The 24,710-nt window shown below is 43.8% G+C and overlaps 2 protein-coding genes across 2 annotated transcripts in view; one reads left to right on the top strand and one right to left on the bottom strand.

Annotated features, from left to right (window-relative positions):
• LOC137325339 (cytochrome P450 4B1-like) overlaps positions 1-10,785 on the top strand; it is a 42,391-nt gene extending 31,606 nt beyond the window's left edge. Inside the window, exon 12 of the mRNA XM_067990320.1 lies at positions 8,007-10,785. Coding sequence (XP_067846421.1) covers positions 8,007-8,175 — 169 coding nt within the window. The 3' untranslated portion in view covers positions 8,176-10,785. The remainder of the gene's footprint in view (positions 1-8,006) is intronic.
• Positions 1-24,710, bottom strand: part of LOC137325342 (putative nuclease HARBI1) — a 73,177-nt gene that overhangs the window by 45,703 nt on the left and 2,764 nt on the right. Inside the window, exon 2 of the mRNA XM_067990322.1 lies at positions 17,870-17,962. Coding sequence (XP_067846423.1) covers positions 17,870-17,962 — 93 coding nt within the window. The remainder of the gene's footprint in view (positions 1-17,869; positions 17,963-24,710) is intronic.

Raw genomic sequence — 24,710 nt, 5'->3', positions numbered from 1 at the left:
GAAACATTTAACGTGACACAGAATCGGTTTATACCCCTGAGGGGCAAGAACTCTACTTGCCAAAAAAAACAGCCTTGGACAACTAAAGAGGTAAGGGACAGTATAAGACATAAGGAAAGGGCATACAAAAAGGCAAAAAATGGCACAGATCCTGGCAAATGGGAAAGATACAAAGAGCAACAAAGGGTCACAAAACAGATAGTAAGAGCTACAAAAAGAGAGTATGAAAAGAAACTTGCAAGGGATATCAAAACCAATACGAAGAACTATTATAGCTACATTAGGAAAAAGAGGGTGGTCGGGAGCAGTGTTGGCCCCTTAAAAACTGAAAGTGGCGATATCGTCATTGACAATGGGGAAATGGTGGACATGTTGAACGATTACTTTGCGTCAGTATTTAAAGTAGAAAAAGAGGATAGCACGCCGGAAATCCCAAGAAAACTAATACTGGATCGGGGACAGGGACTCAATAAAATTAATATAAGTAAAGCAACAGTAATAAAGAAAATAATAGCACTAAAGAGTGACAAATCCCCAGGACCAGATGGTTTCCACCTCAGGGATTTAAAGGAAGTAGGTGAGCACATTGCAGATGCCCTAACTATAATCTTTCGAAGTTCTCTAGATTCACGAACTGTCCCTCTAGATTGGAAAATTGCACATGTCACTCCACTTTTTAAGAAAGGAGAGAGAGGGAAACCAGGGTATTATAGACCAGTTAGCCCAACATCTGTTGTGGGGAAAATGCTGGATTCTATATAAGGATAGGGTGACTGAACACCTCGAGAATTTTCAGTTGATCAGAGAGCCAGCATGGATTTGTGAAAGGTAGGTCGTGCCTGACAAACCTGGTTGAATTTTTTGAAGAGGTGACTGAAGTAGTGGACAGGGGAATGTCAATGAATGTTATTTATATGGACTTCCAGAAAGCATTTGATAAGGTCCCACATAAGAGACTGTTAGCTAAGATAGAAGCCCATGGAATCGAGGGTAAAGTATGGACTTGGTTAGGAAGTTGGCTCAGCGAAAGGCGACAGAGAGTAGGGATAATGGGTAAGTACTCACATTGGCAGGGTGCGACTAGTGGAGTCCCGCAGGGATCTGTCTTGGGGCCTCAATTATTCACAGTATTAATTAACGACTTAGATGAAGGCATAGAAAGTCTCATATCTAAGTTTGCCGATGACACAAAGATTGGTGGCATTGTAAGCAGTGTAGATGAAAACATAAAATTACAAAGCGATATTGATAGATTAGGTGAATGGGCAAAACTGTGGCAAATGGAATTCAATGTAGACAATTGTGAGGTCATCCACTTTGGATCAAAAAAGGATAGAACAGGGTACTTTCTAAATGGTAAAAAATTAAAAACAGTGGATGTCCAAAGGGACTTAGGGGTTCAGGTACATGGATCATTGAAGTGTCATGAACAGGTGCAGAAAATAATCAATAAGGCTAATGGAATGCTGGCCTTTATATCTAGAGGACTAGAGTACAAGGGGGCAGAAGTTATGCTGCAGCTATACAAAACCCTGGTTAGACCGCACCTGAAGTACTGTGAGCAGTCCTGGGCACCGCACCTTCGGAAGGACATATTGGCCTTGGAGGGAGTGCAGCGTATGATACCCGGACTTCAAGGGTTAAGTTACGAGGAGAGATTACACAAATTGGGGTTGTATTCTCTGGAGTTTCGAAGGTTAAGGGGTGATCTGATCGAAGTTTATAAGATATTAAGGGGAACAGATAGGGTGGATAGAGAGAAACTATTTCCGCTGGTTCGGGATTCTAGGAGTAGGGGGCACAGTCTAAAAATTAGAGCCAGACCTTTCAGGTGCGAGACTAGAAAACATTTCTGCACACAAAGGGTGGTAGAAGTTTGGAACTCACTTCAGCAAAGGGCAATTGATACCAGCTCAATTGCTAAATTTAAATCTGAGATGGATAGCTTTTTGGCAATCAAAGGTATTAAGGGATATGGGCCAAAGGCGGGTATATGGAGTTAGATCACAGATCAGCCATGATCTTATCAAATGGTGGAGCAGGTACGAGGGGCTGAATGGCCTACTCCTGTTCCTGTGTTCCTATGTTAAGTGGAGGAGTGCCAATTTCAGTGGGTTGAGAACAGAGCTGGCCTGAGTAAATTGGAATCAAAGATCAGCAGGCAAAACTGTAATCGAACAATGGGCGGCCTTTAAAGAGCAGATGGTTCGGGTACAGTCTAGGTACATTCCCACGAGGGGGAAAGGTAGGGCAACCAAAGGCAGAGCTCTCTGGATGATGAAAGAGATAGAGAGTAAGATAAAGCAGAAAAAGGGGGCGTATGACAGATGTCAGGTTGACAATACAAGTGAGAACCAGACTGAATATAGAAAGTACAGAAGTAAAGTGAAAAAGGAAATAAGAGTGGAAAAGAGAGAGTATGAGAATAGACTGGGGGCTAACATAAAAGGGAATCCAAAAGTCTTCTATAGGCATATAAATAGTAAATGGGTAGTAAGAGGAGGAGTCGGGCCGATTAGGGACCAAAAAGATCTACAAATGGAGGCAGAGGGCATGGCTGAGGTACTAAATGAGTACTTTGCATCTGTCTTTACCAAGGAAGAAGATGCTGCCAAAGTTACCATAAAAGAGAAGGTAGTTGAGAAACTGGACGGGCTAAAAATTGATAAAGACGAGGTACTAGAAAGGCTGGCTTTACTTAAAGTAAATAAGTCACCCGGTCCAGATGGGATGCATCCTAGGTTGCTGAGGGAAGTAAGGGTGGAAATTGCAGAGGTATTTTTTTTATTTGTTCATGGGATGTGGGTATCACTGGCAAGGCCAGCATTTATTACCCATCCCTAATTGCCATTGAGAAGGTGGTGGTGAGCCACCTTCTTGAACCGCTGCAGTCCGTGTGGTGAAGGTTCTCCCACAGTGCTGTTAGATAGGGAGTTCCAGGATTTTGACCCAGCGACGATGAAGGAACGGTGATATATTTCCAAGTCGGGATGGTGTGTGACTTGGAGGGGAATGTGAAGGTGGTGTTGTTCCCATGTGCCTGCTGCCCTTGTCCTTCTAGATGGTAGAGGTCGCGAGTTTGGGAGGTGCTGTCAAAGAAGCCTTGGTGAGTTGCTGCAGTGCATCCTGTGGATGGTATACACTGTAGCCACGGTGCACCAGTGGTGAAGGGAGTGAATATTTAAGGTGGTGGATAGGGTGCCAATCGAGCGGGCTGCTTTGTCCTGGATGGTGTCGAGCTTCTTGAGTGTTGATGGAGCTGCACTCATCCAGGCAAGTGGAGAATATTCCATCACACTCCTGACTTGTGCCTTGTAGATGGTGGAAAGGTTTTGGGGAGTGAGGAGGTGAGTCACTCGCCACAGAATACCCAGCCTCTGACCTGCTCTTGTAACCACAGTATTTATGTGGCTGGTCCAGTTAAGCTTCTGGTCAGTGGTGACGCCCAGGATGTTGATGGTGGGGGATTGGCCGATGGTAATGCCACTGAATGTCAAGGGGAGATAGTTAGACTCTCTCTTGTTGGAGATGGTCATTGCCTGGCACTTGTCTGGCGCGAATGTTACTGGCCGTAATCTTCCAATCCTCCTTAGACATGGAGGTGGCGTCAGAGGACTGGAGAATTGCAAATGTTACACCCTTGTTCAAAAAACGGTGCAAGGATAAACTCGGCAACTACAGACCAGTCAGTTTAATTTTGGTGGTGGGGAAGCTTTTAGAAACGAAAATCCGGGACAAAATTAATAGTCACTTGGACAAGTGTGGATTAATAAAGGAAAGCCAGCAGTTGAGTTGTGTACATGGACTTCAAAAAGCGTTTGATAAAGTGCCACATAATAGGTTTGTCAGCAAAATTGAAGCCCATGGAATAAAAGGGGCAGTGTCAACATGGAAACAAAATTGGCTAAGTGACATGAATCAGAGAGTAGTGGTGAAGTGTTGTTTTCGGACTGGAGGAAGTTATACAGTGGTGTTCCCTAGGGGTCGGTTCTCGGACCACTGCTTTTTTTGATATATATTAATGACTTGGACTTGGGTGTACAGGGCACAGTTTCAAAATCTGCATATGAAACAAAGTTTGGAAGTGTAGTAAACAGTGAGGAGGATAGTACTAGACTTCAAGAGGATATAGACAGGCTGGTGGAATGGGTGGACACATCGCAGATGAAATTTAACGCAGAGAACTTCTCAGGATAAGGGATTGGCGATTTACGACTGAGATAAGGAGGAATTTCTTCACTCAGAGTGCGGTGAATCTTTGGAATTCTCTACCCCGGGGTCTTTGGATGCTCAATCGTTGAGTATATTCAAGACTGAGATCGATAAAGAGAATCAGCTGCTAAGAAAAGTGAATCAGCTGCTAAGATTCTAGACTTGGGAAAGGCCAACTTCAATGGGATGAGACAGAGACTGTTCACAGTAAACTGGGCAAATCTGTTAATGGGTAAAACGACTGATGGTCAGTGGGAAATGTTTAAAGAAACATTTAACGTGATACAGAATCGGTTGATACCCGAGGGACTCTACTTGCCAAAAAAAACAGCCATGGACAACTAAAGAGGTAAGGGACAGTATAAGACATAAGGAAAGGGCATACAAAAAGGCAAAATATGGCACAGATCCTGGTGAATGGGAAAGATACAAAAATCAACAAAGGGTCACAAAACAGATAGTAAGAGCTAAAAAAAGAGAGTATGAAAAGAAACTTGCAAGGGATATCAAAACCAATACGAAGAACTTTTACAGTTATATTAGGAAAAAGAGGGTGGTCAGGAGCAGTGTTGGCCCCTTAAAAACTAAAAGTGGGGATATTATCATAGACAATGGGGAAATGGCGGTCATGTTGAATAATTACTTTGTGTCAGTATTTACAGTAGAAAAAGAGGATAGCATGCCGGAAATCCCAAGAAAACTAATATTGAATCGGGGACAGGGACTCGATAAAATTAACATAAGTAAAACAACAGTAATAAAGAAAATAATAGCACTAAAGAATGACAAATCCCCAGGACCAGATGGTTTCCATCCCAGGGTTTTAAAGGAAGTAGGTGAGCACATTGCGGATGCCCTAACTATAATCTTTCAAAGTTCTCTAGATTCATGAACTGTCCCTCCAGATTGGAAAATTGCGCACGTCACTCCGCTTTTTAAGAAAGGAGAGAGAGGGAAACCAGGGAATTATAGACCAGTTACCTGAACATCTGTTGTGGGGAAAATGCTGGAGTCTATAATTAAAGATAGGGTGACTGAACACCTTGAAAATTTGAGTTAGTCAGAGAGAGCCAGCATGGATTTGTGAAAGGTAGGTTGTGCCTGACAAACCTGATTGAATTTTTTGAAGAGGTGACTAAAGTAGTGGACAGGGGAATGTCAATGAATGTTATTTATATGGACTTCCAGAAGGCATTTGATAAGGTCCCACATAAGAGACTGTTAGCTAAGATAGAAGCCCATGGAATCGAAGGAAAAGTACGGACTTGGTTAGTAAGTTGGCTCAGCGAAAGGCGACAGAGAGTAGGGATAATGGGTAAGTACTCACATTGGCAGGGTGTGACTAGTGGAGTCCCGCAGGGATCTGTCTTGGGGCCTCAATTATTCACAGTATTAATTAACGACTTAGATGAAGGCATAGAAAGTCTCATATCTAAGTTTGCCGATGACACAAAGATTGGTCATGATGTGGAGATGCCGGTGATGGACTGGGGTTGACAATTGTAAACAATTTTACAACACCAAGTTATAGTCCAGCAATTTTATTTTAAATTCACAAGCTTTCGGAGGCTACCTCCTTCCTGGACTATAACTTGGTGTTGTAAAATTGTTTACAAAGATTGGTGGCATTGTAAGCAGTGTAGATGAAAACATAAAATTACAAAGCGATATTGATAGATTAGGTGAATGGGCAAAACTGTGGCAAATGGAATTCAATGTAGGTAAATGTGAGGTCATCCACTTTGGGTCAAGAAAGGATAGAACAGGGTACTTTCTAAATGGTAAAAAGTTAAAAACAGTGGATGTCCAAAGGGACTTGGGGGTTCAGGTACATCGAACATTGAAGTGTCATGAACAGGTGCAGAAAATAATCAATAAGGCTAGTAGAATGCTGGCCTTTATGTCTAGAGGACTAGAGCACAAGGGGGCAGAGGTTATGCTGCAGCTATACAAAACCCTGGTTAGACCGCACCTGAAGTACTGTGAGCAGTCCTGGGCACCGCACCTTCGGAAGGACATATTGGCCTTGGAGGGAGTGCAGCGTAGGTTTACTAGAATGATACCCAGACTTCAAGGGTTAAGTTACGAGGAGAGATTACACAAATTGGGGTTGTATTCTTTAGAGTTTAGAAGATTAAGGGGTGATCTGATCGAAGTTTAAAAGATATTAAGGGGAACAGGTAGGGTGGATAGAGAGGAACTATTTCCGCTGGTTGGGGATTTTAGGAGTAGGGGGCACAGTCTAAAAATTAGAGCCAGACCTTTCAGGAGTGAGATTAGAAAACATTTCTACACACAAAGGGTGGTAGAAGTTTGGAACTCTCTTCCGCAAACTGCAATTGATGCTAGCTCAATTGCTAAATTTAAATCTGAGATAGATAGCTTTTTGGCAACCAAAGGTATGAAGGGATCTGGGCCAAAGGCAGGTATGTGGAGTTAGATCACAGATCAGCCATGATCTTATCAAATGGCGGAGCAGGCTCGAGGTGCTGAATGGCCTTCTCCTGTTCCTATATTCCTATGTTCCTATGATAAATTTTTGGACTCTAAGAGAATCAAGGGATATGGGGATCGGGCAGGAAAGTGGAGTTGAGGTCGAAGATCGGCCATGATCTTATTGAATGGTAGAGCAGGCTCGTAGTGCCTTATGGCCTACTCCTGCTCCTATTTCTTGTATTCTTGGAAGTGCAAAGTAATACATTTTAACAAGATGAGGAGAGGCAATATAAACTAAATGCTGCAATTCTAAAGGGGGTGCAGGAAGAGAGAGACCTGGGAATATTTGCGCACAAATCTTTGAAGGTGGCAGGACAGGTTGAGAAAGCGGTTAAAAAAGCATATGGGATCCTGGGCTTTATAAATAGAGGCATTGAGTACAAAAGCAAGGAAATTATGTTGAACCTTTATAAAACACTGGTTCGGCCACAACTAGAGTATTGTGTCCAATTCTGGGCACCGCACTTTAGGAAGGATATGAAGGCTTTGGAGAGGGTGCAGAAAAGATTTACTGGAATGATTCCAGCGATGAGAGACTTCAGTCACGTGGATAGAATGAAGAAGCTGGGGTTGTTCTCCTTAGAGCAGAGAAGGTTAAGAGGAGATTTGATAGAAGTGTTCAAAATCATGAAGGGTTCGATAAAGTAAATAAAGAGAAACTGTTCCCATTGGCAGAAGTGTCGAGAACCAGAAGACACAGATTTAAGGTGATTGGCAAAAGAACCAAAGGTGACATGAGGAAAAACACTTTACGCAGCGAGTAGTTATGATCTGGAATGCGCTGTGTAAAAGAATGGTGGAAGCAGATTCAATTGTGGCTTTCAAAAAGGAATTGGATCAATACTTGAAGGGAAAAAATTTGCAGGCCTACGGGAAAAGAGCAGGGTAATGGGACTAACTAGATTGCTCTTACAAAGAGCTGGCATAAGCTCAATGGGCTGAATGGCCTCCTTCTGTGCTGTAACCATTCTATGATTCTAAGACAAGCCTTCATTCACAACATAGATAGAGGAACTAGATAGCCATAAACGTAGTTTTGCTGGGAGATCATATGATGGTACATTGTTTAGAAGTGCGTAGTAGCAGGCCCTGTTAAAAACTTTTGAGATGTCTGAGACAATGGTAAATGAATCATCAAAGTGATCAAGAGCAGAATTCCATTGTATCAATTCAGTAGAATACATTTCCCCTTTAATGATTAAATTATTTGAACTGGTAACTTGCTGATTGCATTGATTTCCAAAGAAGTATTTAAAACCTCCCACTTGTAAATCCAATGTATTTCACTTCTTTTGCAGGAACTGCATTGGTCAGCACTTTGCCATGAATGAAATGAAGGTGGCTGTCGCACTGATTCTTAATCGATTTGAACTGGAAGTTGATGAAACAAAACTACCAATTAAAATACCCCAGTTAGTCCTCAGATCCAAAAATGGAATGCACCTAAAGATTAAAAAACTGAATTAACATCAGCTGGAGGGAGAAGTAAAGTAAATCAGGAAAAATTAACACAACCCTCCAGTAGTTTCCTTCTGCCAGTCGACAAAGATAATAATTCATTTGAAAGTTGCACCCTCAAGGCCAGACAAATCAATCTGGAAGTGGGTAATAATTGAACTGTAAAACACTGTGGGGTAGATTTTGACTTTGTGGGATAGTGTAAAACGGGTAATAGCGAATGGGCTGCCGATTCGCTATCTCCCATTTTACACTATCTCGCAAAGTCAAAATCTAGCCCTGTGACTTTAAGGAGTATTAAAATACTGTGGTATGCATGTGTTGACTGTGTTTTTCACCGGTGCTGTGGTGTCACTTCATGTATTATTGCAAATAGAAAATATTGGATATCTGGCAAGGAATCTCATCAAGGAGTTTAGATGATGTCATAAATCATTACAACAAAGCTTGGGTAGTTTATAATAGTTATCTGAAACTTGATATTAAAGTCATTTCCATTATGTTTTTTTAATATATACCGTGGAATTGGAGGGAGTAATTTATTTCTATTTTACTTCCATTTTTCTTTTACTGACTGGCAGATTCAAACACATTGACAAATCTATGCAATGTATGCAAATACACATCTTTGATAATAGACAACCTGTTCCCCCCCTCACCTGTGATCTTCATTACTTGGCAAACCCACTGCTCATTGCCCTTTGTTCCTGGTCTGCCTGACTGTTGGATGTTGCCAGTGCTGAGATTTTCCTTTTTCCCAACTTTGAGAAAATGAGAGATTGCTTTTTTGAGGCAACACTGTATCAGTATTCATAACACCAGTAAAAAAGCTGTATTAAAATTAGTTCCTTAATGATAAACTACTTCACCAACAGCCCCATGCTGGTACTAAATCTTCAACTGGAGCTATCAACTGTAATCCTATTTCTCTGCCCCTTTAATTGGCATCTGCATTTAGGGATTTCTGATTATGACCTAACTAATGCAAATTGATAGTGATAATCAACTGTTTATTACAAGGAAATAACAGTCAGCATCTGTTATAAAGTGATAATTAACACATTTACTAATAGTCTTATAGATAACATGCACATCCTGCGACACACTCCCTGCAAAACCTATCTATCACTCTTTTCAGTCACTTAATCATAGTCAAATGTACTATAATTATCCTCAAATGTGTTTTAACATAAGCAAGTGGTTGCTCTTTACCTCTGTTTGGCTAATTCTAACACATGACCTTGATCCTCCCAACTCCTGACCTTGATCCTCCCAACTCCATCTTCCAAGCCTGCTCCTGGCCACCCTTGCTCCCCACATTGGGCCTGTTGTTCACAGGACCCCAATCCTGCCCTCCCACCGCCAACATCTTAATATCTTCTGTTATCATTTTCCTGCCGCTGCACCTGTGTCATCCCCAAAATCATTGCACCCAGCCTACCAATCAGCCCCCTGCCTTCTGCCCCAACCTCAGCTCATCCAATCATAAACTCCTTAAGGGCTTCGTGTCCAATGCAATATCAGGCCTTGTGCACCTCTCACGATTTTCCTTTCCATTGAAGTCAATGGAAAGAAAAAGTGGGAGCGGTTTATAACTGTCAGCCAATCCGATATCACCCGTTTTGCACTGTCACCAAAAGTTGAAATTACCTCCAAAGAATTCATACAAAAAATAGCTTTAAATGCCACATGATGATGTATTATCCAACTTACTGTGAGCAATGAGGAACAAGAAGATTTAATAAAGAAGAGAAGAAAGGAACACCAGAGAACAAATCTGTCTTGGGCGGAACAGGGTGCAAAACAGGCGATCGCAAATCGGCAGCCCATTTTACACTCGGCTCGATTTTCCTTTACATTGATGCCTCAGTGAATCGTGTGGTGAGGTACTGAGCTGAGTTTGCTGATCTCAGCAGTGAGGGGACAGGAACATTATAATTGACCTCACCCCCCCACCCCAGGCAAGCAAGAGGAGTTTGCTACAGTTCCCTTTCCTGTTAGCTACCCAGCAACCTCATCTACAAGTACGTCATTATGGATGCTGCATGAGGACAGGGTCAGCTCAATGCTGATGGCTCCTTGGTTGAATAGTTCACCAACCCTCACTGTTCAAACTTGTAAATGAAGAAAAGTAATTGAGGAAAGTTTACCAAGTGTTTGTTAATCTACACTCCATTACAAGTCAACACCTTCAAGATTGGAGGGGTAAGGGAAGAAAATGACAGCAAAAGTTGAAGGAGAAAATAAATTAGTTCTATTGAGTCTAATTGTTTTTCAATAAATATGTTCTAAATGAGTTAATTATTAATTAAATTAATCATTCTGATAATTTGAAATGGTGCGCTATTAAGTTAAATCTGACAAAGCTTGTGAATGCATAGTAGGTTTCTCTCTTGATCTTGTTGATACTCCTACCTGGTGACAGGAAAATCCTGGATAAAGATTTGTAAAGAAATGTACTTTTCTCAAATCAACATTGCAAAGGGACAGAGTTTTTACTGAAATGAGTATATCGAATGGATTTGGAAAGTTGCTCTTTGTATTTTGTTTGAAAATTATTCTTGAAATTTAACAGTAGAATTTTATTGGTAATAAACAAATAAATGGTGAATAAGGAAAGCATTTAGTCTCTGTATTCACCGGGGGAAGAGTTAATGCCAGTACAAAGAGTTCCACGATGTGATGATACTGCCAATGCTCTGAATTCTCCGTGGTCATGATGTGGGGTAGATTAAGACCACAAGTGGCAATGACTTTGCAAACACAAGATTGTAGATGTGCAGTTGTACAGAAGTTGAGTTTGTGATTGTAAATTTCTAACCATGGACTTTCCCTAATGCCAAGGAAAGGTCTGCAGGCCAGCAAAATAAAAATTGTGCAGCTTAGCTTACCCATAGCTAAAAGAAAAAATGCAACCTGCACCATGCACTGCAAGAGACATCTACCGGTAGTGGTGCATTCAGAGGCCCCTAGGAAATCCATCTTTCTCAGAGACAACATTGTAATACAAGTGCCACATAACCAGTTCTATTAGTTTTATGGCACTTACTTTTCTGCTCACTGTCATTATAAACATGGAACATGTGCTCCTCTCATCACTCAAACTGCACCTACCATACATGCCAGCCTAAAGAAACTAGCTAAAGCTGACCAACAGCTTAACAAGAGCAGATACAGTCCCAAAAAGTTGACAACTCTAGAACAGTCCTGACATGTGAAAACAAGTAGTTGTACAGACTTTGTAACTTAAGTTATAGGTATACACAACATTCTTTTACTTGTGTTGGAGGGAAAAAATAAATACATGAAAGCCAGAAGGGAAATACAAATGTTGACGGCACATATTGGTGGCGTTTCTAGGGAAAGAGGCCCAAGGGCATCTTTTTTTGGTGAATTTTGAACTTTTACATGAGAAATTATTCATTTAAGCACTTTTATACTTAAGAACTAACATATTTAATTGTAAAAAAAGAAAAACAATTTGATATTTAGATTTTCAACAGACCAACCATACCATCACTTGCCTAAAAGTTACCTCCCACATCCAACCACTCATTGCCCCAGGCCAACTGTACCCTATCCGGCTCCCCACCCTTTCACTGAGACACTCTCCTCTGCAATGCTCCAAGTTCACACTGGCAATCCTCTTCCTCAAACCTAGTAAAGCTGGTACTTTTCCTCTACTTCTTCTGAGTTCAAGTTGGCACTCTTCCCCACCCTGCACTTCCTCTCCGCAGTTCAAGCTGACACTTTCCCTTCCCAATCCTTTTTAGCTAATGTCTGCACTTTTCTTCCTCCCCATCCAATGCGTCGATACCAGTTTCTCCCTCTTCCCGCAAAGCATCCAGTTCCTGTTGTCTTCCCTCTCCCCTTCATTATCATCCATTTCCACTATTGCCATCCATTTCCACTATTGCCATCCATTTCCCTCTCCTTCAATGCCATCCATTCCCATTTTACTGCCATCCATTCCCCTTACACTGCCATCCATTTCCACTTCTTTCATTAACATCCATTTCCCCCTCCACTTTCACTGCCCACTCCTACCAGCGCTGAGAGGAGAGAGGGTCCTGTTCCAGTGCATTAGTTACCAGATTTGGGAGGAATGGGATTGAGAGGAGAGGGGCCTGGTTGGCACTGATTTTTGTAAGTAAATGCTGACATGTTGGAGCCCCAAAACACTAACTATCAGTGTGAAATGCTGACCATGTATGAGCTCATGGTGTGGTACTGAATCATATAGATCAGCAAGGTTGCAACTTCCTTCCCCACCATGGGCTGAGTTATCTGATCTAAGCCAGAGCAAGGGTGCAAGTGCTACAAATGGCCACGGCATTTCTGAGCTGGGAAGTGGGGAGAAATCACTTAGGTTTTATTTGCTGTCCAGTGACCTGTGCAGGAAACTGTGCACGTGCAGTCGTCAGATGAGGACAGCAACGGGCAAGTCAGGAATGGACTCAGCTGAGATGTTCTGTATGGGTGAATAACCACCTGACACTCACTGTCTGAACGGATAAACAATGGCCATTCGAGTGGAGTATCGTGGGACTATCAATTATCATGAAACCGTATCTCAGTATGAGTCACCACTTTCAAGAAAAAAAGGAGAGCAAATTGGGGAGAAAAAGCAAAATAAATGGCTTGAGAGGTATGTTTTTTTATTTATAGATATGCATATGGCATTAAGTATATCAACTGTAAATAGTTATGCAGCATCAAACATAAAGGTACAAACAAATGAAAAATCACTGACTATCAAATAGCCTCTGTGTTGTTTTAATTAAGAAAATCAAGAAAGTAAATCAACTTCCTATATTTAGGCAGATCAAACTTAAATCACTTCTGAAATTCCAGATATTCACTTCTTAAAATTTGAGATGGTAGCTAAGTTTTTTTTTGAGTGCAGTTTACAATAGAATGACAATAATTCTGATAAGCCTTTGAAAAGGCTTAAGGGACATCTCAACCCATTAGCAGCCTTTACTACGGCTGAACGGGAGTGGGGGGAGGACCAAGAAATGACACACAGATGTGAAACGAAGGGAAATCGAGATCTAAAGTGTAGGCATGAGTCTGCAGGCAAGTAGTGGAGCAGCCCAGAACCCAATCTCACCTTGGGCAGCATTTTAGCACCCGTTATCGGGTGCGTTCCTGGCGGGGGGGCCCCGAAAATCGGGAAATCCCGGAGCGGGACCGGAGCCCGCCTCGAACCCTCACACTTCCGGGTTCCCCGCTGACGCACCAGCGTGCGCGCGCATCCCCCGCTGGTGGGAATCCCGCAGGCAATTAAAGCCAGCGGGATGCCACTTCAAGCTATTTATTTGGCTTGTTCAGGTCATTAACTGACCTGATTAAGGGATTATGTGAGGAGGGGTGGGATTTTAGAGCAAACTGGGACTGTTTCCCACACTGGGGGAAACACTCCCAGTTCAAATGGACCTGTTGCAGCTGTCAGCCTGTGGCAGCTGCAAAGGTCCATTTGACAGGTGGGCGTGGGAGACCCTCACTCATTGCAGGAGGCCACTCTGTCACTTGGGACAAAGTTTGGCCTCCACCACCCTCCTCCTGACAATCAAAGTCACCAACTTGCACACTTACCCCGGGGTCCAGAGACCCCCTCAGATGTACATCTTCCGGATGGGGGCCGCTGTAGCTGCAGTCATGACCTCCTCAGAGGGCGAACAACATCACCAGCCTCACCATCCACGTCGTCCACCTCTGACACGTGGAGCTCCACAACAGAGTGCTATGACACATCCACCTGTACAGCAGGAGGGAAGGCTACCGCAGAGAGATGCGTCGCAGAGGGCACTACCCTCGCCACAGGATCCACAGACCGAGGCTCAGCTTCCTGGACCTCTCTGAGCAGCAGTGCACACGGAGGCTCAAAGTCACTCGAAATGTAGTCGTGGACATCTGCAGCCTCCTTCATGCAAAGCTGCTCCTGGCTGGCCCGAGCACCATCTTCTTACCTGTTGCTGTCAAAGTCACCACTGCCCTCAACAACTTCTCCTCCGCATCCTTCCAGGGTGCAACCGGGGACATCACCGACGTCTCTCAGCCATCTGCACAAAAGAGCCCTGCAAATACACCTACACCCACTCTGCAGTGACACAATGGGTGGCATCAGTTGTGGGTCTTCATAGTGATCCTCAGGAAAGGGCATTATTGCACAGACCAGACAAGATTCGCGAAGACATGGCAGTAGTAGTGCCAATATAATATGTAATGTGAGTTGGTCAGAAATTCAATGTAAGTAACAACCATGACAAACCCTCAAACACACTAGTGCATCCCCTTCATGCTCACGACACCTTTGCCTTACGCTGCCTACTGCACAAATGTGATGCATGCCCTGTGGCTGCAGCACAAGTAGTGGCAGGTTGAGTGAGGCTGGCTGTGAAAGAGATGCACGAGAGGGTGAGTATGAGATAGAGCCATGAGATTGTATGAGGATTGGGTTGAGTGGTAGTGGCGGGATGAGTACTGGCGAGGTGAGTAGGTGCAGGTACGATGAGGATGAGGTTTGAGTGGGTATGAGGGGTGATGTGACAGAGTAGTGTTGGCAGTGCAGAAGGAGATGTGGGGTGGGGGCGGTGATGTGGCAGACGGAGTGTAGGGGAAAGAGTAAGTGTAACTTACTTTGGCTGACCTACTGAGGTCATTGGAGCGACTCCTGCACTGTATGCAGGTGGGCGATATGTTGGTGGTGCAGGTGACCTCCTCTGCCACCTCAAGCCAGGCCTTCCTGGTGGCAGAGGCAGGCCGCTTCCTCCGGCCCGCCGGGGGGGAAGATCTCTGTCCTCCCCCTCCTCCTCACCCCATGTATTGATACCTGGAGTGAGGTATCATTAAACTGGGAGCAGCCTTCCCCCTGGGCTGCTCCATGCTGTGATTTTTTCTGTTTGTTGCAGCATCTGTCAGTGGAGGACTGCCCGTTTAAATAGAGCTCCTCCAGCCGACAGATCTCACTGCGCATGCACAGCCGGCCCGACGCGCAGATCAGCAGTGGGGAACCCGGAGGAGCAGGTAAGTGGATCCAATTATGCTACGATCGCGTGGGTGGCTGACTCATTTCACCGGGCGCGATAGCCCGCCCGCCGAAAACCCGCAGCCCTGGTAACATCGGGCCCCATATGATGGTTGAAGTGAAGGTGGCACTGCATCAGGTAGCAGCGAGGAGAGTTGCCCTCTCAGGCACTCCAAGGCACCAGCCCCATAGGTCAGCATTGCAGCATGCCTACAAGGGGGTGGAGCCAAGTTTCTGGCTGCAGCCGACCATTATTCTCAGTGGATTTGCTGGATCTATGCTGCAATGTAATTCCAGGTGTCCTTGCAACAGGTGGTACAGCTCTGTATCTGGCCCTCTGATTTTTTATTTATTTATTCGTTCATGGGATGTGGGCGTCGCTGGCGAGGCCAGCATTTATTGCCCATCCCTAATTGCCCTTGAGAAGGTGGCGGTGAGCCGCTTTCTTGAACTGCTGCAGTCCGTGTGGTGAAGGTTCTCCCTCAGTGCTGTTAGGTAGGGAGTTCCAGGATTTTGACCCAGCGACAATGAAGGAACGGCGATATATTTCCAAGTCGGGATAGTGTGTGACTTGGAGGGGAACGTGCAGGTGGTGTTGTTCCCATGTGCCTGCTGTTCTTGTCCTTCTAGGTGGTAGAGGTCGCGGGTTTGGGAGGTGCTGTCGAAGAAGCCTTGGTGAGTTGCTGCAGTGCATCCTGTGGATGGTACACACTGCAGCCACTGTGCGCCGGTGGTGAAGGGAGTGAATGTTTAGGGTGGTGGATGGGGTGCCAATCAAGCGGGCTGCTTTATCTTGGATGGTGTCGAGCTTCCTGAGTGTTGATGGAGCTGCAATCATCCAAGCAAGTGGAGAGTATTCCATCACACTCCTGACTTGTGCCTCGTAGATGGTGGAAAGGCTTTGGGGAGTCAGGAGGTGAGTCACTCGCCGCAGAATACCCAGCCTCTGACCTGCTCTCGTAGCCACAGTATTTATGTGGCTGGTCCAGTTAAGTTTCTGGTCAATGGTGACCCCCAGGATGTTGATGGTGGGGGATTCGGCGATGGAAATGCCGTTGAATGTCAAGGGGAGGTGGTTAGACTCTCTCTTGTTGGAGATGGTCATTGCCTGGCACTTATCTGGCGCGAATGTTACTTGCCACTTATGAGCCCAAGCCTGGATGTTGTCCAGGTCTTGCTGCATGCAGGCTCGGACTGCTTCATTATTTGAGGGGTTGCGAATGGAACTGAATACTGTGCAATCATCAGCGAACAACCCCATTTCTGACCTTATGATGGAGGGAAGGTCATTGATGAAGCAGCTGAAGATGGTTGGGCCTAGGACACTGCCCTGAGGAACTCCTGCAGCAATGTCCTGGGGCTGAGATGATTGGCTTCCACCAACCACTACCATCTTCTTTTGTGCTAGGTATGACTCCAGCCACTGGAGAGTTTTCCCCCTGATTCCCATTGACTTCAATTTTACTAGGGCTCCTTGGTGCCACACTCGGTCAAATGCTGCCTTGATGTCAAGGGCAGTCACTCTCACCTCACCTCTGGAATTCAGCTCTTTTGTCCATATTTGGACCAAGGCTGTAATGAGGTCTGGAGCTAAGTGGTCCTGGCGGAACCCAAACTGAGCATCGGTGAGCAGGTTATTGGTGAGTAAGTGCCGCTTGATAGCACTGTCGACGACACCGTCCATCACTTTGCTGATGATTGAGTAGACTGATGGGGCGATAATTGGCCGGATTGGATTTGTCCTGCTTTTTGTGGACAGGACATACCTGGGCAATTTTCCACATTGTCGGGTAGATGCCAGTGTTGTAGTTGTACTGGAATAGCTTGGCTAGAGGCGCAGCTAGTTCTGGAGCACAAGTCTTCAGCACTACAGCTGGGATGTTGTCGGGGCCCATGGCCTTTGCTGTATCCAGTGCACTCAGCCGTTTCTTGATATCACGTGGAGTGAATCGAATTGGCTGAAGACTGGCTTCTGTGATGGTGGGGATATCGGGAGGAGGCGGAGATGGATCATCCACTCGGCACTTCTGTCTGAAGATGGTTGCAAACGCTTCAGCCTTGTCTTTTGCACTCACGTGCTGGACTCCGCCATCATTGAGGATGGGGATGTTTGCAGAGCCTCCTCCTCCCATTAGTTGTTTAATTGTCCACCACCATTCATGTCGTAAAATTCCAGATTTTTATTTAATTAATTGAATTTTAATTAATTGAATTTAAATTCGCCAGCTGCCGTGGCAGGATTTGAACTCATGACTCCAGATTTTAGTCTCGGCCTCTGGATTATTAGTCCAATAACCTAACCACTATGCTACCGTACCCGGGGTGATAACCCTATGCAGACAGTTCTCTGTGGTCATTGTAGGTAAGTGTGCCAGGACCTGTAGGTATTGATGGCGGATGCAGCCAATCAAAAAATACTGGTTGCTGATCACTCTGGAATGCCTTCTTTTGTGCAGTGCCACTGAAAGTATGAAATAATGTGATTGGTGTGCTTGTGAGATTAGTCATGCATTTACATATGTTAAGTGCCAGTGGGTCTGCTGAACCAACAAATCCTTTGAGAATTGGAACCTTTGCAATAAATAATCATTCACTAAAATGAGGTCTGTTTACCTCTGTGTGCAGATGTGGGTACCAACACTTGGACACAGAGCACTTCAGTTGCAGACTGACCTGTGTAGGATCTCCTTTGTTGCTCCTCCTCTTCTTCCAAACTTCTCAGATGGGGGATTCCCATTAGGAAACCCATTGATGCCAATAATGATGCTGGGGGCAAACAAAAAAGGAAAAAGGCTCATGAGAATTGAGGCCCCGATATTAACGGGAAGGTGGGGAGGGAGCGGGGGTGGCCGGGAAACCTGGAAATACCGGGAAGGCAGAGGCCCTTCCGAATTTAACAGCAGAACTCCATTAGAATTTTTTTTGCACAGTTTCCCAACCGGCAGCCGTCCAGATTGAGAAGCTGTCTTCTGCCGGGCGGGAAAACCTGCTGTAGAAGGCAGCAGTCAGGGACCGTAGAGGAGGGAGGGAGGGAGAGATCATGGGCGGGGAGGGGGAAAAGATCGTGGGGAGGAGAGATCAGATCGAGGAGGGGTGGTCGTGGGGGAAGAGATCGTGGCAGGTTTGCTTGGAGGGCCGGGTAAGCACTCCTGCTCCTAGCAGTCCACAGGCAGTGCTTGAAAAGCACTTACCTGTTGGAGTGTCCTAATTGTCAGCAGATAAAAAAACAAAAAATGTATTTTTAAGAAGTGAACAAAGGGCTGAAACACACTTACCTAAACATAGTGTTCCTACCATTAGCTTCCATATACTTACCCACTCTTAGCTGTTCTAGATGACCACCTCCCTTGGACATGATCATAAATGGATATCTGAACATCAAGAAATCTACGGTCCCAAATTAATGTATAAATGAGCTTCCACCTGTTCCAGGCATAACAGATCTAAGCATGCTTTTCCTGTCAGGATTTGTGAATGAAAATTGTCTAACCCTATTTAGAAAATACGTCTGGTATGTTGCACTTTATGGACTTAAGTTACATTTGTTTTTGACAGATTCGTAACACTTCTAAAAGGGAGAGAGATATTTAGGAGATATCACATAAATATTAGAGAAAGATCAAGACGGTAAAGTGATCTGCCCTATTTGACTCATGAAGAATTATAATCACTTATGTGTCCTTAAAATGTAATATATTTTGAAATAAAAGCAGAAGATGCTGGAAATACACAGCAGGCCGATCAGCAGCTATAAAGAGAAAAGAGAAGTTATGTCATTTTGGGTGTGTACCTATAAATAAATGAATGAATGAAGCTTCAGTTCTGATGAAGGGTACATACCCAAAAGGTCATAAGTTGCCTTTATTTGTTTTCATTTCAGATTTCCAGCATTTGCGTTTTTTCCTTTTTATCTTGATATATGTAATAAATAAATACATTTTTAGAAAGCTAAACATGGCCGTGCAGGCTATGTGTCGGGACTGTGGTATATGGGAGTTTGTGGACAGCGAGACTGTCCCGATTGCCATATCTGCAGTAAATGTCCCTGGCTTGAGACACTCCAGCTCAGAGTCTTTGAGCTGGAGTGCGAGTTAGAGACTCTCCGACACATAAGTCAGCAGGGTAAGGAGGACCAAGGGGAGGTCGAGAAGGAGGTCCCGCAGACACTGGTCCTGTCCAACAGGTACAATTTGCTTTCTACCTGTGAGGATAAGGATGTAGTCTGCGGGGTGGACAGCCAGAATGCTAATCATGGCATCGTGGAACAGGAGGCAGTCCAAGGGGGGTGACGATGAGCAGAATAGAAAAGTTGTAGTTGTAGAGGATTCAATAATTAGGGAAATAGATAGCATCCTCTGTAGTCGCAACTGAGAGGCCAGGAGGGTGCATTGCCTACCTGGCGCAAGGGTAAAGGATATCTCGGAGCAACTGAAGAGGAACTTGGGAAGGCAGGGGAAGATCCAGTTGTCATGTTCCATGTTGAGACCAATGACATAGGGAAGAAAAGGGAGGAGGTCCTACTAAGAGAATATCAGAAGTTAGGAACTAAATTAAAAAACAGGACCTCATGGCTGGTAATCTTGGGATTACTACCCGAGCCACATGTTAATTGGCATAGGGATAGACAGATCAGGAAGGTGAATGTGTGGCTGAAAGAAATGGAGGGGTTCCATTTCATGGGACACTGGCACCAGTACTGGGACAGGAAGGAGCTGTACCGATGGGACGGTCTTCACCTCAACCGGAATGGGCCCAGTATCCTAGTGAAAGAATAAATGGGGCCGTGGATAGGACTTTAAAATAGTAAGACGGGGTATGGAGGGGTTATCTGGTGAAGATAACATAAGTCTAAAGAAAAAGAAATAGGAGATGAGAATGAAGGTCAGACCAAGGTAAAGAATAAGGGTAATATAAATGGTTAGGGAACAAATACAGTTATAAAACATAAGTACAAAATGACTATTAAAAATAAAGTGAGGGGAACAATTACTAAAAACAAATTAAATTGCCTGTACAGCAATGTGCACAACATTTGAAACAAAATGGAGGAACTGGAGGTAAAAATTCATAGCGAGGAGCCAGATGTGGTAGGGATAACTGAAACATGGCTATATAAAGAACAGGACTGGCAGTTAAATATTGCAGGATATAACATATTTAGAAAGAATAGGGAAGGAATAACGGGGTGGAGGTGTGGGGGTGGTAGCTGTACTAATGAGAGACAACATAATGCCATATAGAAACATTAAGATAGAAACAAAATCCTAATGGGATTGAGACAAAGGATAAGAAGGGATCGATCATGTTAATAAGTATTATTAGCTATTACGTTACGTCACGTTACAGACAACCTGGTTTCAACAGAGTCTATAATTGGGAATTTGGTGAGTGAGGGGATTTTTAAGGGTTGATCGTTATCTAAAATTTGACTAAGTTTGGCATCAAGCATTTAACTTAAATTTAATCTTAACTTGCAGTTTTCAGTTAGTGGTAAACAAGCAGCCTAAAGTGGCAGCTGGTCACCTAGTTAATTAGGTGACTGGTTAGAACTGGTAATCTACTGTCAGCTGGGGCTGACTCAGGTGATTGGCATTCTAGCTAGCATAAATTCAGAAGGGTTTTACTAATGTATGGAGTAGTAGCTATTAACAGAGTCTATAATTGGGAATTTGGTGAGTGAGGTGCATTTGTTTAGACAGTGGAGAGGAATGTACAGAGAGTGGGTCACAGCAACAACAGTGTGATGTCACAGGTTGGTGGTGAGTCTCTCTTCTATTTTCTTCTTTCTTAGGACTGTGGGCTAAGTAACTTATAGCATAAAACTAACTTTTTAAAAAAAACTGAACTTAATCTTATAAATTAAACAAGGCCAGTACTTGGTTCAACCTAAAAATAATTTGATTGGCATTGTAGTAATCAATTAAATAAAATAGTTATGACAGGGCAGGCAATGTGTTGCAGCTGTAATATGTGGGAGCTACTGGACTGTTTTGTCCAGGGCTACTACATCTGCGGTAAGTGTCTGCAGCTCGAGGAACTTCAGCTCTGAGTTGAAGAGCTGGAGTCTGAGCTGCAGACATTGCGAGGCATCAGGAAGGGAGAAAGTTACCTAGACACTTTGATCCAGGAGGCAGTCACACACCTTAGACTAAATACTGTAGAATTGGCACATGGTTAGGGACAGGAGGATGTGACTGCAAGTGAGGCAGGTATGGGGATCCAGGAGGTAGCATTGCCGGAGCCTCAGCCTCTGCACTTGTCCAATAGATACGAGATTCTTGCAGCCTTCGTGGATGAGTGCAGGGAGGATGAGCAAACTAGCCACGGCACCGTAGTTCAGGGGGCCATTCAAGTGGGGGGAGTAAAAAGGAATGTGGTTGTAGTAGGCGACAGTATAGTTAGAGGGATAGACACTGTTCTCTGCAGCCAAGAGTGAGAGGCCTACCTGGTGCCAGGGTTAAGGACATCTCCTCAGGGCTGGAGACAGACTTGGAGTGGGAGGGGGAGGATCCAGTTGTTGTGGTCCATGTAGGTACCAGTGACATTGGTAGGACTAAGATAGAGGTTCTGCTGAGGGAGTTTGAGCAGCTAGGGACTAAATTAAAAAGCAGAACCACAAAGGTGATAATCTCCAGATTATTACCTGAGCCATGAGCAAATTGGCACAAGGTAAATCAGATCAGAGAGATGAATGCATGACTCAGATTGGTGTGGGAGAAGTGGGTTTTGATTCATGGGGCACTGGCACAGTACTGGGGCAAGAAGGAGCTGTTCCGTTGGAATGGGCTTCACCTGAACCATGCTGGGACCAGTGTTCTGGCAAACCGAATAACTAGGGTGGTAGAGAAGGCTTTAAACTAAATAGAGGGGGGGAGGGCTCAGGTGGGGCGAAGTTTAGACTGGTAAAGAGAAAAGACAAGGAAGTAGTACAGGAAAGTGATGGGGGTAATGATAAACAGAGTGCGTCAGGAAGGGACGGAGTGTACAAACATAAAAGTGCACTAGCAAATGGGGCTAGGGTAGGAAAGAATGGTAAAAAGACAAAATTAAAGGTTCTTTATCTGAATGCGCGCAGCATTCGTAGTAAGACAGATGAATTGACGGCACAAATAGAAACAAATGGGTGTGATCTAGTGGCCATTACAGAGATGTGGTTGCAAGGTGACTAAGATTGGGAGCTAAATATTCAGGGTTATATAACATTTTGGAAGGATAGGAAAAAAGGTAAAGGTGGTGGGGTAGCTCTGTTAATAAAGGATGAAATTGGTATAATAGTGAGAAATGATCTTGGCTCAGAAGCTCAAGATGTCAATTCAATTTGGGTGGAGGTAAGAAATAGCAAGGGAGAGAAATCACTGGTGGGAGTAGTATATAGGCCCCCTAACAGTAGCTACACTGTAGGGCAAAATATTAATCAGGAAATAAGGAGGGCTTGTAAAAAAAAAGGTAATACAACAATCATGGGTGATTTTAACTAGATTGGACAAATCAAATTGGCAATAATAGCCCTGAGGAGAAGTTCATAGAGTGTATTAGGGACTGTTTCTTAGACCAGTATGTCAGGGAACCAACCAGGGAACAGGCCATTTTGGATCTGGTAATGGGTAATGAAACAGGATTAATTAATGATCTCCAAGTAAAGGATCCCTTGGGAAGCAGTGATCATAACATGATAGAATTTCACATCCAGTTTGAGAGCGAGGATCTTGGGTCTGAAACCACTGTATTAAATAAGGGCAATTATAAAGGAATGAGGGTGGAATTAGCTAAAGTGGACTGGGTAAACAGATTAGATGGTATGATGGTGGATAAGCAGTGGCAAACATTTAAAAAGATATATTTTTGTTGTGAGACATAATATCCCTGTGAGGAGGAAAGACTCCACAACAAGGGTAAACCAACCATGGCTAACTAAGGAAGTCAAGGATGGTATCAGGTTAAAAGAAAAAGCATATAACGTGGCAAAGATTACTGGTAAGCCTGAAGATAGGGAAAACTTTAAAAACCAGCAAAAGATGACAAAGAATAATAAAGAGGGAGAAAATAAATTGAGAGTAAACTAGCAAGAAATATAAAAACTGACAGTGAAAGCTTCTACAAGTACATAAAAAGGAAGAGGGTAGCTAAAGTAAATATTCATCCCTTAGAGGATGAGACTGGGGAAATAATAATGGAAAACAAGGAAATGAACAGATATTTTGTATCTGGCTTCACAGTAGAAGACACTAATAATATACCAATAATAGTAGAAAATCAAGGGGCAAAGGGGAGGGAGGAACTAAAAACTATCACTGGAGAAAAAGTACTAGGTAAACTAATGGGTCTAAAGGCTGACCAGTTCCTGGACCTGATGGCTTGCATCAGAGGGTCTTAAAGGAAATGGCTACAGAGATAGTGGATGCATTGGTTGTAATCTTCCAGAATTCAATAGATTCTGGAAAGGTCCCAGCGGATTGGAAAACCGCAAACGTAACACCCCTATTCAAGAAGGGAGTGAGACAGAAAGCAGATAACTATAGACCAGTTAGCCTAACATCTGTCATTGGGAAAATGCTAGAATCCATTATTAAGGAAGTAGTAGCAGGATATTTGGAGACTCCATACAATCGAGGAGAGTCAACATGGTTTTATGAAGGGGAAATCATGTCTGACAAATTTACTAGACTTCTTTGAGGAAGTAACGGGCAGGGTGGATAAAGGGGAACCAATAGATGCAGTATATTTGGATTTCCAAAAGGCATTCGATAAGGTGCCACATAAAAGATTACTGCACAAGATAAGAGCTCATGGTGTTGGGGGTAATATACCGGCATGGATAGAGGATTGGCTAACTAACAGAAAACAAAGAGTTGGGATAAAAGGGTCATTTTCAAAATGGCAATCTGTAACTTGTGGGATGCCACAGGGATCAGTGCTGGGGCCTCAACTATTTACAATATATATCAATGACTTGGATGAAGGAACAGAGTGTCTTGTTACCAAATTTGCTGCTGATACAAAGATAGGTGAAAAAGCAAGTTGCAATGAGGACACAGTGTCTGCAAAGGGATAGTGACAGGTTAAGCGAATGGGCAAAAATTTGGCAGATGGAATATAATGTGGGAAAATGTGAAGTCATCCACTTTGGGAGGGAAAAATAAAAAAGCAAAATATTATTTGAATGGAGAAATACTACAAAACACTGCAGTACAGTGCAATCTGGGTGTCCTCGTACACTAAACACAAAAAAAGTCAACATACAGGTGCAGCAGGTAATCCAGAAGGCAAATGGAATATTGGCCTTTATTTCTAGGGGGATGGAATATAAAAGCAGGGACATCATGCTACAACTGTACAGGGTGCTAGTGAGACCACACCTGGAGTACTGCATACAGTTCTGGCGCCCTTATTTAAGGAAGGACATACTTGAATTGGAGGCAGTTCAGAGAAGGCTCACTAGGTTGATTCCGGGTATGGAAGGGTTGTCTTATGAGAAAAGGTTGGGTCTATACTCATCGGAGTTTAGAAGAATGAG

This window comes from Heptranchias perlo, chromosome 9 (assembly GCF_035084215.1).
Source record: "Heptranchias perlo isolate sHepPer1 chromosome 9, sHepPer1.hap1, whole genome shotgun sequence".
Taxonomy (NCBI): Eukaryota; Metazoa; Chordata; class Chondrichthyes; order Hexanchiformes; family Hexanchidae; genus Heptranchias; species Heptranchias perlo.
The sequence above is the reverse complement of the archived record's forward strand: the minus strand, read 5'-3'. Positions and strand labels throughout refer to the sequence as shown.